General features: G+C 33.6%; 2 protein-coding genes across 2 annotated transcripts in view; both read right to left on the bottom strand.

The window, feature by feature from the left end:
- LOC139875595 (uncharacterized) overlaps positions 1 to 16,359 on the bottom strand; it is a 29,463-nt gene extending 13,104 nt beyond the window's left edge. Inside the window, exons 1-2 of the mRNA XM_071862921.1 lie at positions 15,574 to 16,359; positions 14,731 to 15,057 (exon numbers count right to left, since the gene is read on the bottom strand). Of these exons, the coding sequence (XP_071719022.1) occupies positions 14,731 to 15,057; positions 15,574 to 16,359 (1,113 nt within the window). The remainder of the gene's footprint in view (positions 1 to 14,730; positions 15,058 to 15,573) is intronic.
- A 72-nt stretch (positions 16,360 to 16,431) lies between these two features.
- LOC139875594 (uncharacterized) lies at positions 16,432 to 17,013 on the bottom strand. The gene has a single exon (XM_071862920.1). The coding sequence runs from the start codon at positions 17,011 to 17,013 to the stop codon at positions 16,432 to 16,434; it is 582 nt and encodes a 193-aa protein (XP_071719021.1).
- Between the last annotated feature and the right edge of the window lie 1,876 nt (positions 17,014 to 18,889).

Here is an 18,889-nt window from a genome sequence, read left to right as displayed (position 1 = left end):
ATGATTACTCATATTTTTGTAATTTTAATATTTCATGCTAGTTGCCAAATGATGGTTCCCATATGTGTTAGGTGACTCACATGGGCTGCTAAGAGCTGATCATTGGAGTGTATATGCCAATAGTACATACATCTAAAAGCTGTGTATTGTACGAGTACGAATACAGGTGCATACGAGTAGAATTGTTGATGAAATTGAACGAGGATGTAATTGTAAGCATTTTTGTTAAGTAGAAGTATTTTGATAAGTGTCTTGAAGTCTTTCAAAAGTGTATGAATATATATTAAAACACTACATGTATATACATTTTAACTGAGTCGTTAAGTCATCGTTAGTCGTTACATGTAAGTGTTGTTTTGAAACCTTTAGGTTAACGATCTTGTTAAATGTTGTTAACCCAATGTTTATAATATCAAATGAGATTTTAAATTATTATACTATCATGATATTATGATGTACGAATATCTCTTAATATGATATATATACATTAAATGTCGTTACAATGATAATCGTTACATATATGTCTCGTTTCAAAATCATTAAGTTAGTAGTCTTATTTTTACAAATGAAGTTCATTGTTAATATACTTAATGATATGTTTACTTATCATAATATCATGTTAACTATATATATAACCATATATATGTCATCATATAGTTTTTACAAGTTTTAACGTTCGTGAATCACCGGTCAACTTGGGTGGTCAATTGTCTATATGAAACCTATTTCAATTAATCAAGTCTTAACAAGTTTGATTGCTTAACATGTTGGAAACACTTAATCATGTAAATAACAATTTCATTTAATATATATATAAACATGGAAAAGTTCGGGTCACTACAGTTAGGGCTAGATTAGATAATCTCTAAGACTTTAGAGATTACATAATCACCGCGGAATGTTTCTCCAATGAGGTTATGAGTTAATATTTCATCAGTTATTATTTTTGGTACTCCTTGGTATCTATAGTGCGTATGACGTTGATGCTCGTGGGACAGATTGTGAAGTTGAGGTTTACGATGCGGTTGTGGTTGGAGGTGGTAATGGTACTGTTGACGTTGATGATGGTGGTACTGGTTATGCTGCTGGTGCTGCTGCTGGTGTTTGTAATCTCTGCACCATATTCTCCAAAGCCACTACCCGAGCGCGAAGCTCGTTGACTTCCTCTATTACACCGGGGTGATTGTCGGTTCGGACAAGCGGATAAATAAAATCTAAAATTTGATGTAGTACGTAATCGTGACGAGATACTCTGGAAATGAGAGAGAAAATGGTGTCTCGAACAGGTTCGCCGGTAAGTGCTTCAGGTTCTTCGCCTAGAGGGCAATGCGGTGGATGAAAAGGATCGCCTTCTTCTTGTCTCCAATGATTGAGGAGGCTACGAACCCATCCCTAATTCATCCAGAATAGGTGATGACTGATTGGTTGATCCATTCCGGTCACACTGCTTTCGAAGCTTGAGTGAGATTCCATTTCGGAATCCGAGTGACTTAAACTGATGAAAAATTCTATTTCGTACGATTGGATAAAGGATTTTTCGATATAAAATGATTTTCCGGCTATCGGGTGATATTCCATTTACATAGGATATCTATATATATAGATCAAAATATTTCGTAGATTCCGGAAGAATTTGTGGGATATGTCAGACAAAGTTTAAAGTAACAGATACGATAAGATATGATTTAGCAGATACGCTAAGATATGAATTAGCAGATACGCTAAGATATGAATTTTATCTATACACTAATCATGCAATCAATGCAGTAAGACATTTATAGACTAAGAGTGATAAGCAGGTAATTTACTAAGGATGATAAGTAGGTAATTTTCGATACAAAATGATAAGCAAAACTCTTGACATGCAGACACGGTCGAAGTCCAGACTCACTAATGCATCCTAACGACTTATCAGTTAGACACACTAATGCAGACCTGGTTCGCTAAGACCACCACTCTGATACCAACTGAAAGGACCCTTTCATATACATTATAAACGATTCTCAATAGTTGATTACATCGCGAGGTATTTGACCTCTATACGATACATTTTTCAGACATAGCATTCGTTTTTAAAAGATAAACTCTTTTTACATCGAAAATTGACAGACATGCATACCATTTCATAATATCCAAATATAAATGACCCAATCTGTCATTTAATTAATAATAATCTCGATTGAACTCAACGACTTGAATGCAACGTCTTTTGAAATATGCCATAATTGACTCCAAGTAATATCTTTAAAATGAGCAAATGCACAGCGGAAGATTTCTTTAACACCTGAGAATAAACATGCTTTAAAGTGTCAACCAAAAGGTTGGTGAGTTCATTAGTTTATCATAATCATTCATTTTCATCATTTTAATAGACCACAAGAATTTCATTTCCAGTTCTCATAAATATACGTCCCATGCATAGAGACAAAAATATCATTCATATGGATTGAACACCTGGTAACCGACATTAACAAGATGCATATAGAATATCCCCATCATTTCGGGACACCCATCGGACATGATAAAATCGAAGTACTAAAGCATTCCAAATTCCAGAATGGGGCTTGTTGGGCCCGATAGATATATCTTTAGGATTCACGTCAATTTGGGGGTCTGTTCCCAAATTCTTAGGCTACCAAGCTAAAAGGGGCATATTCGGCTTCGATCCATTCAACCATATAATGTAGTTTCAATTACTTGTGTCTATTTCATAAAAACAGTTATAAAAATAGCGCATGTATTCTCAGTCCCAAAAATATATATTGCAAAAGTATTTAAAAAGGGAGCAAATGAAACTCACCATACTGTATTTCGTAGTAAAAATACATATAACGTCAATGAACAAGTGCAAGGTTGACCTCGGATTCATGAACCTAAATTAAGTATATATATTTATATGTTAGTCAATATTTGTCTAACAAATTAGGTTATGTCATAGTGTACCACAATCATAATGCTCGAGATTAATATGCAAAAGTCAACAACAGTCAATTTGACTCAAAATGATTTCCAAAATTATACACGATTATTATATAGTTTAAATATCATCGTTTTATATTTTTAAATATTTTCAAAAGCTTTATTAGAGTAAATAATATTATTCATTTATCAATAAAAAAAACTTTATATAAAAAAATATACTTTTATTTATCTTAAGTAATAAAATTTATAAAGTTCATAAAAATATTATGATAAATCTTATTAAGGTAATTATATTATTTGTATTATATATTTATTTGATAAAATAATATCTATAATAATAGTAAGTAAAAGTTGTATTATTTTGTAATAATAATTATTATCATAAAAATATCAATATTTATAATTACTAAGATGACATTATGGTAAAACGATAATTTTAATTATGATAACTTTAATATTTACGATACTTTTTAATATTATCTTTAAAATAATAATTCTATTTAAAATGATAATAATAGTGATATTTTATAATAACAATGACATTTCTATTAAAATGATAATTTTTGTTAAAATGATAGTTTTAATACTAACGATACTTTTAATAATAATAGTAATGATAAAAATAATAAGAACGATAATTTTATCTAAATCAATATCTTATAATATTTTAATTTCAGCAAGATACTCTTACTCATTATTTCCTAATCATTTCGTTTAATAGCTTTTAATCATCTTTTATTTCGTGTTCATAATAATGATAATAACAGTAATCAAAATAATTAGGTGTTACTAATATTAGTTTTAATTACAATAATACTAATAATGATAATTACTATGACATTATTAACGATAATACTAATAATTATTTTAATGATAATATAATAATAATAATAACAATAACAATAACCATTTTTAAATAATGATATATATATAAATTAATAATGATAATAATAATAATAATGATAATAATAATAATAATAATAATAATAATAATAATAATAATAATAATAATAATAATAATAAAAGTTATAATGACAATAGTAACGACGATAATAATAATCATTTTTAATAATAATACAAAGATTCAATTGACTATAACTTCTAATCCGTTCATCGAAACTATTCGATATCTAAATGAAAAGTTCTTAATTTTTCGCTAGCTTTCCAACGACATGCATATCTTATACCTTATCTCAACTGCATATGTAACTAATTCAGGATTCAACATAACCTTTCTAATGGCAATATCAAAAGTACAAGCATGCATAATTCTATATACTCGAGCACTAGTCAGGGATACACTATTAATAAATAAAAGTTAAGTTATGAGTGCTTACGTATCAATATTGAGATTCAATATTGCAGGAAAGGTACGTAGACGCAACGGAGACGATAAACACTAAATTGACCTCACGAGCATACCCATGAACCATACCCATAACCTCCATAGCTATAACCCATAATTTCCTTAGCTCTATCCCGCTCGAAAAATCCATTTTTGAAATAATCCCGCTCATGACCTCGTCATAGTATTTTATGTAAATAATACTAATAATATTACCAATACTCCTAATAATATTATTACTAATAATATTAATCTTAATATGAATCATAATAATAATATAAATAATAATAAATAAGGTAATATAGAGGGAGTATATGTGTGTGTGGGAGTGAATGGAAAAAAAAATGATCCCAAAAATGAAATCGAGCGAACTTTAAAGACCTGACCTCTCTCCCTCAGCCATGCGATCGCATGTGGTTGTGAGGGAGTCCTCATGCGATCGCATGATGTCCATTTACAGCTCACATTTGACTAATGGAAGTTGCCGACACTTATTTTACTTATTACACATATGATACACGTAAATTAAATATTATTTAATATATATTATATTTAATCTTTAGAATTAATTAAATATTATATTATATTCTCGTGCATAGTTAAAATGTAATTTTTGTTCAAATGAGTCGTACGTTGTCAGTCGACTCATGTACCACTTTCGGTTTTTCGAGCGCACTTTCGTACGTTTAGAAAACTAGCCTTTTATGTTACGCGACGTGTACCTTTAATAATAATTTGACTTATTTATCAAAAATTTACTTTATTAAAATGTATCTTATAAAATTTGAGTGTCGTGGTCATTTGCTTCTATAAATCAGTGACTCGTTGTTTACCAAAATATATTATTTTAAATTGGGACATTTTATGACTAAGTTAAATATATATATATATATATATATATATATATATATATATATATATATATATATATATATATATATATATTTTATTTATTTAAAATTGTAAATTTGTACCTAATAAATATTTTTGAAATATTTTAACAACAACAACAACAACAACAACAATACCCAATCCCATATGCGTGGGGTATGGGGGAAGTTGGATGTAGACAATCATTCCTCTATCCTAGAATAAAGAGAAATCATTTCTCCACCCCGAGTTAAACACTCACAAGAGCGGAGAAAGTCCTCCCTCTCTCTATTCGACGGGTAAAGAGACTGCTTTCAAGGGGACCTCCGGCCTTGAAGAATGAGAAAAAGCAATATAAAAAAAAATGAAATAAATAGATAAATATATAAAAAAGTAATAATAAATAGGAAAATAAAAAATAAATAAAATAAACAGAGACGCCATGAAAATGGTAGAATCAAATTTTCATGGGTTTTACATCGTGCCTGGAGTTCAATTTAGGCTCTAAGCGGCAGTCAAGTCGCCAATAAATTGACGCTTGCTAAGCCTCGCTTAACAGAACCGTTTATGAAAGAAAAAAAAGGAAAAAGTAGGAGTACATATATATATATATATATATATATATACATATATATATATATATACATATATATATATACATATATATATATATATATACATATATATATAAGGGAAAAAGAAGACGTACATTAGACAGTAGGGCGAAGCTCAGGACAAAACGAGAGATGCTGCAACTAAAAATAAAAACATAATACAAACCTAGAAACACAGACCAACAAACAAACAAACATGCATGCATGCATGCATACACACACACACATACATACATACATACATACAAACATACATACACACAAACACACAAACACACATACATACATACATACATACATACATACATACATACATACAAACATACATACATACATACATACATACATACATACATACATACATACATACATACATGCATACATACATACAAGAAACCGTACGTAACCAATCAAAAAACATAAAAACCTGAAACGTACCCGCGAGCAAACATACAAACATACATAATAACAGACCCACATACGCATACAAACAAACATACAGAAACAAAAGATACAAGCCCGCATAAACACCAAACGCAACAAACAAAAAGCAAACAAATAAACATACAAACAAAACATACCCGCAACCACAACCTAATCCCTAAACAAGTAAACAAACAAACATACACAAGCAGACAAAAACCTACCCAGTAAAAAGAAGAGGGCCCGGTAATAAACAAAGGGCAGAAAAACACGCTACAAGACGAAATAAACAAACAAAGACAAACACAAGAACAACACAATAAAAGAAGACATAAAAACCCAAACACACAGACCCACGAACACACCAACATACCAAACCTACTCGTTAATTCTAATTCTAGTCCTCCACGCATTCCTATCAGAGGTCATGTCCTCGATCAATAAAAGCTCCTTCAAGTCGAGCTTTATTTTATCCTCCCACCTACGAGTAGGTCTACCCCTTCTCCTTACACCGTCAACCATGAGTGCCTCGACTCTCCTAACAGGAGCGGTAAGAGGGCGCCTCCTCACATGTCCAAACCATTGGAGCCGTTCTTCTCTTAGCTTGTCGATGATATTTCCAACTTTCAGGTTCTCCCTAAAAACACTATTTGGAATCCTATCCAACATGGTTTTACCGCATGTCCACCTAAGCATCCTGATAGTGCTCCAAATGAACATATATTTAGTAGCAATATCCTCCCAATATGTAAATTATTTAGTTGTAATTGTCCTATTTTAAGTTGTAATCGTTTATATTAAATAAGTGCGAAGACAAAAGGCGAAAACGACGATTTGAAGACGCAAATGACCAAAAAGCTCAAATGTACAAGATACAATCCAAGTGGTTCAAATTATTGATGAAGAACGTCTAAAAAAGATAAGAGTACAAGTCACAAAACGCAAAGTACAAGATATTAAATTGTACGCAAGGACGTTCGAAAATCCGGAACCGGTACATGAACCAACTCTCAACGCTCGATGCAACGGGAAAAAAAATTACGAGTCTACTATGTATATAAATATAATATAATATATAAATAATTATAAAAATTATTTATATATTATATATATTTAAATAAAAACCGTCGGCAGCCTTGGAACCTCCGCGACTTGCGGAGCTGGAAGGCCAAAATGGCCGCAACTCGCGGAGCAGTGAATTTCAGTTCTGGCTATAAAAGCTCTCGAGTTCTGCATGTAAAATAATAATAATAATAATAATAATAATACTCCATAAAATAATATAAATATATATATATAATATAGATTAGTGTTATATTAGATTAGTTTGGGTTATGTAAAAGTTATTTTTACGGGTTTTTAAAGTCGGAGCTCTGTCCGTGTAACACTACGCGATAAATACTCAATGTAAGTTATGTTCTCCTTTTTAAATTAATGTCTCGTACTTAAGTTATTATTATGCTTATTTGAGCCAAAGTAATCATGATGTTGGACTAAATATTAAAGACGGGGTAATTGGGCTTTGTACCATAATTGGGGTTTGGATAAAAGAACGACACTTGTGGAAATTAGACTATGGGCTATTAATGGGCTTTATATTTGTTTAACTAAATGATAGTTTGTTAATTTTAATATAAAGATTTACAATTGGGCGTCCCTATAAATTACCATATACACTCGATCGGACACGATGGGCGGAGTATTTATATGTACGAATAATCGTTCATTTAACCGGACACGGGAATGGATTAATAGCCACTAGAATAATTAAAACAGGGGTGAAATTACATTCAAGGGTAATTGGTGTAATTGCTAACAAAGTAGTAAAACCTTGGTTTACACGCAGTTGATAACCTGGTATATTCATTAAACAAAGTATTAAAACCTTGTTACAATTCGAATCCCCAATTAGTTGGAATATTTGACTTCGGGTATAAGGATAATTTGACGAGGACACTCGCACTTTAAATTTATGACCGATGGACTGTTATGGACAAAAACCAGACGGACATATTAAATAATCCAGGACAATGGACAATTAACCCATGGGCAATAAACTAAAATCAACACGTCAAACATCATGATTACGGAAGTTTAAATAAGCATAATATATTTTATTTCATTTTTCCTCGTACTTTTATTTATTGTCATTTTAATTATTGTTATTTATTTTATATTGTTATTTAAATATCGTCATTTACTATACGCTTCGCTTAAAATATAAATCGACAAACCGGTCATTAAACGGTAAACCCCCTTTTATATATTATTATATATAATTATATATATTTTGTACAAATATAGTTGTTTAAAAATATAGTGTGCAATAAGCCCGCTCCCTGTGGAACGAACCGGACTTACTAAAAACTATACTACTCTACGATTAGGTACACTGCCTATAGTGTTGTAGCAAGGTTTAGGTATATCCCATTTGTAAATAAATAATTAAAACTTGTGTAATTTGTAACGTATTTCGTAGTAAAATATAGTACTATCACGTACCCCCACGCTACATCATCAAGTTTTTGGCGCCGCTGCCGGGGACTCGGCAAAACTCTATATTTTTAATTCATTTTTGTATAAATATATATTATTTTTAGAAAAACAATATAAAATCCTAAAAAAAAAAAAAAAAAAAAAAATGTCGAATTTCAAACTGTACCAGAATTGAATTCTGGAACCCCGCGACTCGCGGGGTTTGCAGCTTCGGGAACCGCGACTCGCGGAGCTGTCTGACACGAACCTGGTCCAGCAATTAATACGATTTAGGTTTAAATTATTTATTATTATTATTATTAAACCTAATTAGGTTTTATATATAATATTATTTAGTTTAAGTTTTTAATTAATTTGTAATATTAAGTTTTAATTAGTTTTATTTATATATAAAAATTAATACTATTATAAAAAAATAATATTTTTATAAAAATTGTATTTTTTTACAACTTTTTGTATATTTTTATATTTTGTCCCTTTTTATTTTTAGCGTAATATTTGTATGTTTTTCGCTCGTATTTAGTTTTAAGACATAGTTTTTGGCGTAGTTTATTTTTATTTCTAGATTTTTAGGCTTTGCCGTAAAATCCCTTAAGTGCTTTTTCTTTAGACTAAGATTTAGGTGCTTTAGAATTTTGCGACGCCGTTTTTTGCTTTAGTTTTAAATAGATTTTAGTGCCTTTAAGTAATTGCCGTTTTCTGAATAAAATTGCATTTACCTTTAGACCTTTAGGCGCAACTTTTTAGATATAATTTTTAGACTTTTAAGTTACGATGCGCTATTTTCTTATTTTTATTTTTCGACGTTTTTCGACGCGCATTCTTTTTCTTTATTATTTCTCGACGCTTTAGTTTTTAGGACTTAGAATTTTCTCTATTTCTTATCTAATATCTCAAACGGAAAGAAAAATTATTTAAGCGATTAAATTAATGGACGTTGACATTTTTCTGCTTCGTAGTAATAGTTGGATTTGTTAGTGGCTGAGTTGTGGCTTTTCCGATTTAAAGGTGCCTGGCTCCCTGCTACATCTTTTGGCTATTCGAAACGTGGGCAAAAGCAGAAAAGTCTATTAATTGGACAACTTATATAAGTTTTTCTATTTTTATAACTAATAGGATAATTAGTAAATGCACCACATTGTAGCTAAAAATTTGGCCATCGCAATAAAATGGAAAATTTTGAAAACAGGGCCTTGGAAACTCTTTTTGAACTCCAAAATCAATTAAATCAATACCCTCAAACGAGTGTTGATAACAATTCATTCGGTCAATCTTGGATCGCGAACGACGAAACAATAACTGGTTGTGAAATCTGTGGAGATTATCACTCAACATGGGAATGTTACTATTACGTTCCTATGGAAAATTACGCACCCACGGAACCTGAATGGAACGATTACGAAGAACACAATTCAAATTGGGATTATTCCCAAGAATATATCCAAACTCAACAACCAGAAGACGAGGAAAATTACGTGTCCGAAAATTCTTTAAACATTATAAAAATCAAACTCGAAGAACTCGATGCTCAAAATGAACAAATGAGAGAGTTTGTAAACCGGCAAGCTGAAACTCTATCAAATTACACACCTGTTGATCTGAGGAGACATGTTCAAAAAAATCCCATATCATCGAATTTTGATGAATTCGAGAGCTCCGAAATCACCAACTACCCCGATGATACTTTTTATTCAGTCTTACCAAATTCACAACATATCGACACATTAGCCTCTACCGATAAAATCATCAATCCATCAATGAATGATGAAGAAGAAATAAGGGTGACAAATTGGTACTCTTGGGAAAACGATAACGTTGAAAATTTTAACCCCGAGACCAAACCGAACTTCACCATTCCACAACCTTCCAACCCAATATTCTCTATAGAAGAGTCATCTACCGAAGATGAACTACGAGCTTTAATAGATAATGACACCTTGAATTTCACCCAATTGGGTAATAGAGGTGAAACCTTTGATCCCGAGAATGAACGGAAGGAAATGTTAGGAATTATCCACCCTATAGAAATATGTATGTCAATGTATATCGATCCATTTGACCAAGAACCAGAAAAGAGACATATCCATTTACTAAAAGCTACACTTAAAAAAGAATTAAGTAGTGACAATCGGGCGAGTCTAAACTTTAAACCCATTGATATATTATACACCACCCGAGATGTAAATAACTGGCTCACTACTCTAATTCGTGGAACTTATTCTACCGACTTCACATGTCGTCAGCTAAGAGTGGGAAAGTTTAACCCCACTTAACGTTAAATTAGGGGTTCGGGTTATTGCATAACTCGTTAATAAAAATGCACGATTAGGGTAAAAGACGCATTTTCATATATTAGCAAACAGTTCAGAAAAGCAACCGTTTTTGAAGAAAAAAACATGTGTGATAAAACAAGAAGGAATGAACGATGAGGCGCGCCATCTATCATTCGATGAGCTTTGTAATGACAAAATGGGTATTTTTTTATCACTTTTCTACACTAATCACCCTCATGAATTTATAATTAGAGTCTGATTTCATGCAAATGAGGGCATTGCATGATCTTAAGTGTGGGGAAGGATTATAAATTCTGGGTTATAAATTCTCTCGGGTTTATTACTTGGTTTATTTGCCAAATTTTGTGAAAATTGAAAAATTTTCAACTAAATGAAGTCAAAATCATGTTTATACATATTTATGAACGATAAAACTAGGTGTTAATGCCGAAATTATCGTTACCTCGGAAAGGACATAAATTGAGAAACAACCCAAAACGCTTGAATTCATTTAAAATGGAATATAAGAGAATAAAAAGGCAAAGAACATAATAAATAAAAGCCAAGTGTGGGGAGAATATACCAAGTTATTCAATAAAAAAAAAAAAATTATCTATCACATGTTTCCGTAAAGTTATTGCAGGTGCTTTTGTTTTGGACTAAATTAACTGTTTTACCCGATGAAAGAAAAGAAAAGATGGATCTACACGATGAATCAATTCCATCATTAAAAGGAAGTAAAGTCTTCTGAAAAAGACACGCGCTTCTTGATTTAGGTCAAGAAGTTGTCGTCCAGACCAGCTGTAGGTTGACGAAAAATCTAGAAAAGTCATCACTAAAATCAGCAGGAAATCCACGGACCTCAGCATCAAACAGGGTCGCCAAGTGGTCAGATTTATCCTAACCATGAGAAGGATTTATCTCGTACAATGGGGAGGCACCGTGCAAATTAGCTTGATAAGACTAATGAATCAGATCCCCAGAAAAGGATAATCTCCTTAAAGATTAAAAATCAGCTTTTAAGACTGATAATACTCAATCCTAGAGATTGACCTTAAAGATTGAGAATTCAAACTCATGGAATTCGATGATATCTAAACTCGAGCATGAACGAGAAAATATTTTGATCAAAAATACAAACCGATTTGTTTTCTGAAAAACCATTTTCAATGCGTTCATTACCATTGAACGTAAAATCCTAAGAAATTCACCTGGAATTCATTAGGTCACCTGAACCAAATCGGGTGTCAACCGTAAGAACGGTGGTTGCATAGCATGGTCGGAGACAGGACCTTTTGCCAAGACCGAAAAACTATAGGGTGATCTTTACTATTGCTCCTACAAAGGATAGTATTGCATCCGACACATTAAAGACCATAATCAAAAGCATGTCACGGGACATTGCCTTAACAGTTGCTTGTTCATCGCTTTCCTTTACAACCGGACGGTAGTTTACCGAAAGGTAATATACGGGACAAGTAAACTGGACGTGTTGCTTTCCTAATACAAGGTTAGCAAGTGGGTGACACAAAACCATAAGTTTTGAGCTAAAATTTTCAAATCTGAAACCCACCAACCCACAAAAATATTTTGCAAACACCGGTGAAGGGTTATTCCGGAAAACCTGTCTAGGGTAAAATCTAGCATGAATTTTCAAAAGATCAAATGTTTTTACAAAGATCCAATTTCCTAACGGATCTAAATTTTCATAGTCATGTGGGACTGTAAACCACAAATGCTACTATCATTGTTTATACCGCCGTATCAAAATCACTGATGTACAAAGTGTGAAGAATAAAGAAGTGATTCTAGTGTGTTTTATTTCAAGACTGTATTGCTTGAGGACAAGCAACGTTCAAGTGTGGGGATATTTGATAGTGCTCCAAATGAACATATATTTAGTAGCAATATCCTCCCAATATGTAAATTATTTAGTTGTAATTGTCCTATTTTAAGTTGTAATCGTTTATATTAAATAAGTGCGAAGACAAAAGGCGAAAACGACGATTTGAAGACGCAAATGACCAAAAAGCTCAAATGTACAAGATACAATCCAAGTGGTTCAAATTATTGATGAAGAACGTCTAAAAAAGATAAGAGTACAAGTCACAAAACGCAAAGTACAAGATATTAAATTGTACGCAAGGACGTTCGAAAATCCGGAACCGGTACATGAACCAACTCTCAACGCTCGACGCAACGGAAAAAAAAATTACGAGTCTACTATGTATATAAATATAATATAATATATAAATAATTATAAAAATTATTTATATATTATATATATTTAAATAAAAACCGTCGGCAGCCTTGGAACCTCCGCGACTTGCGGAGCTGGAAGGCCAAAATGGCCGCAACTCGCGGAGCAGTGAATTTCAGTTCTGGCTATAAAAGCTCTCGAGTTCTGCATGTAAAATAATAATAATAATAATAATAATAATACTCCATAAAATAATATAAATATATATATATAATATAGATTAGTGTTATATTAGATTAGTTTGGGTTATGTAAAAGTTATTTTTACGGGTTTTTAAAGTCGGAGCTCTGTCCGTGTAACACTACGCGATAAATACTCAATGTAAGTTATGTTCTCCTTTTTAAATTAATGTCTCGTACTTAAGTTATTATTATGCTTATTTGAGCCAAAGTAATCATGATGTTGGACTAAATATTAAAGACGGGGTAATTGGGCTTTGTACCATAATTGGGGTTTGGATAAAAGAACGACACTTGTGGAAATTAGACTATGGGCTATTAATGGGCTTTATATTTGTTTAACTAAATGATAGTTTGTTAATTTTAATATAAAGATTTACAATTGGGCGTCCCTATAAATTACCATATACACTCGATCGGACACGATGGGCGGAGTATTTATATGTACGAATAATCGTTCATTTAACCGGACACGGGAATGGATTAATAGCCACTAGAATAATTAAAACAGGGGTGAAATTACATTCAAGGGTAATTGGTGTAATTGCTAACAAAGTAGTAAAACCTTGGTTTACACGCAGTTGATAACCTGGTATATTCATTAAACAAAGTATTAAAACCTTGTTACAATTCGAATCCCCAATTAGTTGGAATATTTGACTTCGGGTATAAGGATAATTTGACGAGGACACTCGCACTTTAAATTTATGACCGATGGACTGTTATGGACAAAAACCAGACGGACATATTAAATAATCCAGGACAATGGACAATTAACCCATGGGCAATAAACTAAAATCAACACGTCAAACATCATGATTACGGAAGTTTAAATAAGCATAATATATTTTATTTCATTTTTCCTCGTACTTTTATTTATTGTCATTTTAATTATTGTTATTTATTTTATATTGTTATTTAAATATCGTCATTTACTATACGCTTCGCTTAAAATATAAATCGACAAACCGGTCATTAAACGGTAAACCCCCTTTTATATATTATTATATATAATTATATATATTTTGTACAAATATAGTTGTTTAAAAATATAGTGTGCAATAAGCCCGCTCCCTGTGGAACGAACCGGACTTACTAAAAACTATACTACTCTACGATTAGGTACACTGCCTATAGTGTTGTAGCAAGGTTTAGGTATATCCCATTTGTAAATAAATAATTAAAACTTGTGTAATTTGTAACGTATTTCGTAGTAAAATATAGTACTATCACGTACCCCCACGCTACATCATCACATCCTCATCTCTGCCACCTCCATCCTTCTCTCTTGCGCCTTCGTCATTGGCCAACACTCTGATCCATATAACATGGCAGGTCTAATTGCCACCTTGAAGAATTTCCCTTTCAGCTTTAGGGGGATCTTCTTGTCACATAAAACTCTAGTCGCTGCTCTCCACTTCACCCACCCTACTTTTATACGGTGTGACACGTCTTCATCTATCCTACCTGATTTGTGGAGCATCGAGCCTAGGTATCTAAACGAGGTTTGTGGACGCAAGATTTGGTCTCCAATGCAGATGTTCACTCCATCATCTTGTTCATCGTCGTTCTCATCGAAATCACCTCTAAGATATTCTGTCTTTTGTCTACTAATTTGTAGACCGTTACTTTCTAAGGCCACCCTCCATTGCTCCAGTCTTCTGTTAAGCTCCACCTTAGATTCAGACACAAGGACAATATCATCGGCAAAAATCAAGCACCAAGGGATACACTCTTGTATCCCTCGAGAAAGCTCGTCAAGGATCAAAGCGAAAAGAAAAGGGCTAAGGGCTGATCCCTGATGCAGGCCTACTTCTATAGGAAAAACTTCAGTACTCCCCACCGACGTTCTAACACATGACTTCGCCCCTTCGTACATATCCCTGATAGCACTAATATATCTACTCGAGATACTTCTACCATATAGGGTCTTCCAAATTAAGTTTTGTGGGACGCAATCGTAAGCCTTTTCCAGGTCTAAGAAAACCATCTCTAAGTTCTTTTGCTCTTCTCTATACCTCTCCATAAGGTTCCTAATAATATGAATTGCCTTTATCCAAGAGCGCCCTGGCATGAAACCAAATTGGTTCTCCGACACGTTCGTTTCGCGTCTAAGTCTAGTCTCAATCACTCTCTCCCAAAGCTTCATAGTATGGCAAAGTAATTTTATGCCTCTATAGTTACCGCAAACTTGAGCATCACCCTTGTTCTTATAGATGGGAATAGTCTCACTCAGTCTCCATTCTATAGGCATTTTAGAGCTTCGAAACGTCTTGTTGAAAAGGCAAGTCAACCACCTAACACCATCGTCGCCAAGGCACCGCCACGCCTCAATCGGGATCTGGTCTGGTCCCACAGCTTTATTTCTCCCCATCTTACGTAGTGCCGATCTTACTTCATCTTGATTGATCCTCTCACAATCCATAATGTTCTGAAATTGTTTAATATCACCGTCTTGCAGATCTCCGTGATGCTCGGGTCTGCCCCCGACGAAAAGAGATGCGAAATACCCTTCCCATCTTTTCCTAATTTCATCTTCCTTTACTAAAGTTTGACCAACTTCATTTTTGATAAACTTAATGTTATCAAGATCCATGTGCCTTCGCTCCCGTGCCTTGGCTATCCTGTAGATATCATTTGCTCCCTCTTTGGAATCCAGCTTCCTATACAGATCTTCATATGCCTTTTCTTTTGCACGGGCTACAACCTTCTTAGCTTCTCTTTTGGCTTCTTTATATCTTTCTTCAACCCTAGTTCTATCCGTCGGAGTCCCAACCTGGCAAGTGATGAGCTCCCTGAACCTTAGTTGCTTAAGCGCAACTTTGTTTTGAACCTCATCACTATACCACCATGATTCTCTATCAGCCTTATGTCCCCTCGATGTTCCTACTGCCACACCTAAGGTTTCCTTGGCTACTTCTCTAATAGTGGACGCTAGATAATTCCACATCTGGTCCGCTTCATCGTGAGATACCATTTCCACTTCTGCATTAATTCTTTCTACAACCAAAGTTTTAAAAGTCTCTGCCTTCTCTCCGTTCAACTTCTTCTATAGGATTTTAGGTTGGGCGGGCCTAACCCTCCTGGTGGCATGTCTCCGAAGAGCCAAATCCATGACCAACAATCTGTGCTGGGAGGAGCATGTCCAGTCAGTCAGGACCTTACAGTCCCCACATGTCCTAAGATCTCCTTTGCGAAGTAACAAATAGTCAATCTGGGTACTATGACCCCCACTATGGAATGTTGCTAACTGAGCACCCGTCTTCTTGAAAAACGAATTCACCACAGCCAAATCGTGAGCAATAGAAAAATCGAGAATAGAGAGTCCTTCCTCATTTCTTACTCCGTACCAAAAACCCCCATGGGCACCAGAATAACCCTTGACATCCGTTCCTATATGACCATTTAAATCTCCCCCAATGAGTAAATGATGGTCCGAAGGGCACATCCTCATAACCTCGTCTATGGATTCCCAGAAGAGTCTCTTTTCAACTGCTCCAAGGCCCGCATGAGGTGCGTAAGCGCTAATAACCGTGTAGGTCACCTCCTGGATTACTAACCTAACCGACATAATCCTATCGCTCCGTCTACTCACATCCATGACATTCTCGTTATAGGGTGGGCCAATCATGATTCCAACACCGTTTCTAGCTACTCTCGATCCCGAGAACCACAACTTGTAATCCTTGATCTTAGCCGCCCCTCGACCCTTCTATCTAGTCTCCTGGACACACAAAATGTCCACTTTACGTTTACGTAAAGTCTCCACTAGTTAATACCGTTTGCCGGTCAAAGTTCCCACATTCCAACTACCTGCTCTAATCCTAACCGGTTTGCTAACCTATTGTGTCACGACCCGGAAAATTTCGACTAATTTTGAACCCAACTCTCGATACGATTTAATATCTTTAACACAATAAGCAAAGTCTGTTAGGTTGAGTCTCAAAAATTTTGAACTGTTTCATATATTCAATTGATATTCAACCATTCCCGACGATTCACGAACAATTACTTATAAATAAATATGTATATGTATATATAAATATGTGTATATGATAATTTGAAATAAAATACGATTTAATTATTAGAATTAAAGATGTAAAATATTATATGAAATAATAAAGTTGTTAATAAAATGGGTCTATAATGTATATTAAATGAAATTATTAAATGATTGTAACCCTCGTGGATCATTCGATTATTATTTAGATAAACTTCATTCCAACTTATGTGATTTTAAGAAGATAAACGATGATCCATAATTAAGATATATAAAATTTGGGATCATTAAAAATATTTTTACTTTGAATAGTTGAGTTTTAGTACCCCGTATATATTACTTGGAATTAAAAATAAATTATAGACGAACCTTTTTGATCAGGTTTCAAACAGGTAATAAGTGGAATAATTAATTATATTTAATCTAAAAGTTTGGGATTTTTAGGAATACTTGTATACGTTAACTGTTTAGCAATGCGCACAATATAGCACTTCATATAAATTCTGTCGGTGGAAAGAGCCAATCTATTAGACTGCTAAGAAATCCCACGTTGTCATAATTGATAGTATATTATTACTTTAGTGATTTGTATATTATATATAAATATTATATATGCACTACTTGACATAAAATTTATCAACCCGTGAACTAGATATAATTATCAACTTACTTTTTATGTTTCTTCTAGCTAATATCTTTATATATAGATATATATAAGCATATACATATATGGGAGAGTAGATCAATTACACACCCCATCACCTCTCTTCTTACTTACTTTCGGTGGAACCCCGACCACCACCTTCGAGCACCCTCACCCTAGAACCGTCACCATGACACCACCAACGACCTCCACCATCCACCATCCTCCATCTCTCTCTTCTATGATGTTAGAAAACCATCGGCCACCTTGTGTTTTTCTGTCTTTGCAATCGAGACCCAACCATAAAACCACCACCTTCACTATCCATTGAACACTACCACCTGACCATTCCCGTCTTGCTTCTTCTATTCGAACGAGCCTCATGTAACAACCAAAACTAACGAATCTAAACTAATGATCTTATCCAAATCCTTCTATTCCCTTTTGTGACCCAACCAACCACAACTTGCAATTTCTTTTTCTATTTTTCTGTCTAAACCGCGACCCAATGACCACCATAACTCACCACCCTAAACCTATTACAATCACTATATTTTCTTGTTTATCCTACTGCATAACATCACTGTTGCTGTTAGCCGTTATGAACCACCACCTTCAATAATCAATATTATAATTGCTAACCATTAAAATCACCTGCTGTAGCTGTATTCCTGGCTGTTTACTTCTGTTTCTTGCTTCAGTTCCCGACGGCTAAACAGCAATAAGCTATCAATTGGATTGACAAATATTTATACTACCACTTGATTGATTGTTTAATGTTACAACTTAAAAGGTGATGTTGCCACCTTTCTTTTTCTTTTTGTGACCGACAAGAAAAAAGGAATCATTTAAGGGACGTTCTTT

This window comes from Rutidosis leptorrhynchoides, chromosome 11 (assembly GCF_046630445.1).
Source record: "Rutidosis leptorrhynchoides isolate AG116_Rl617_1_P2 chromosome 11, CSIRO_AGI_Rlap_v1, whole genome shotgun sequence".
NCBI classification, from domain to species: Eukaryota; Viridiplantae; Streptophyta; class Magnoliopsida; order Asterales; family Asteraceae; genus Rutidosis; species Rutidosis leptorrhynchoides.
The sequence above is the reverse complement of the archived record's forward strand: the minus strand, read 5'-3'. Positions and strand labels throughout refer to the sequence as shown.

What these genes read in the sequence shown, in the direction of transcription:
- LOC139875594 (XM_071862920.1), bottom strand. Translation starts at nt 17,013, where the DNA reads ATGATTGGCCCACCCTATAACGAGAATGTCATGGATGTGAGTAGACGG.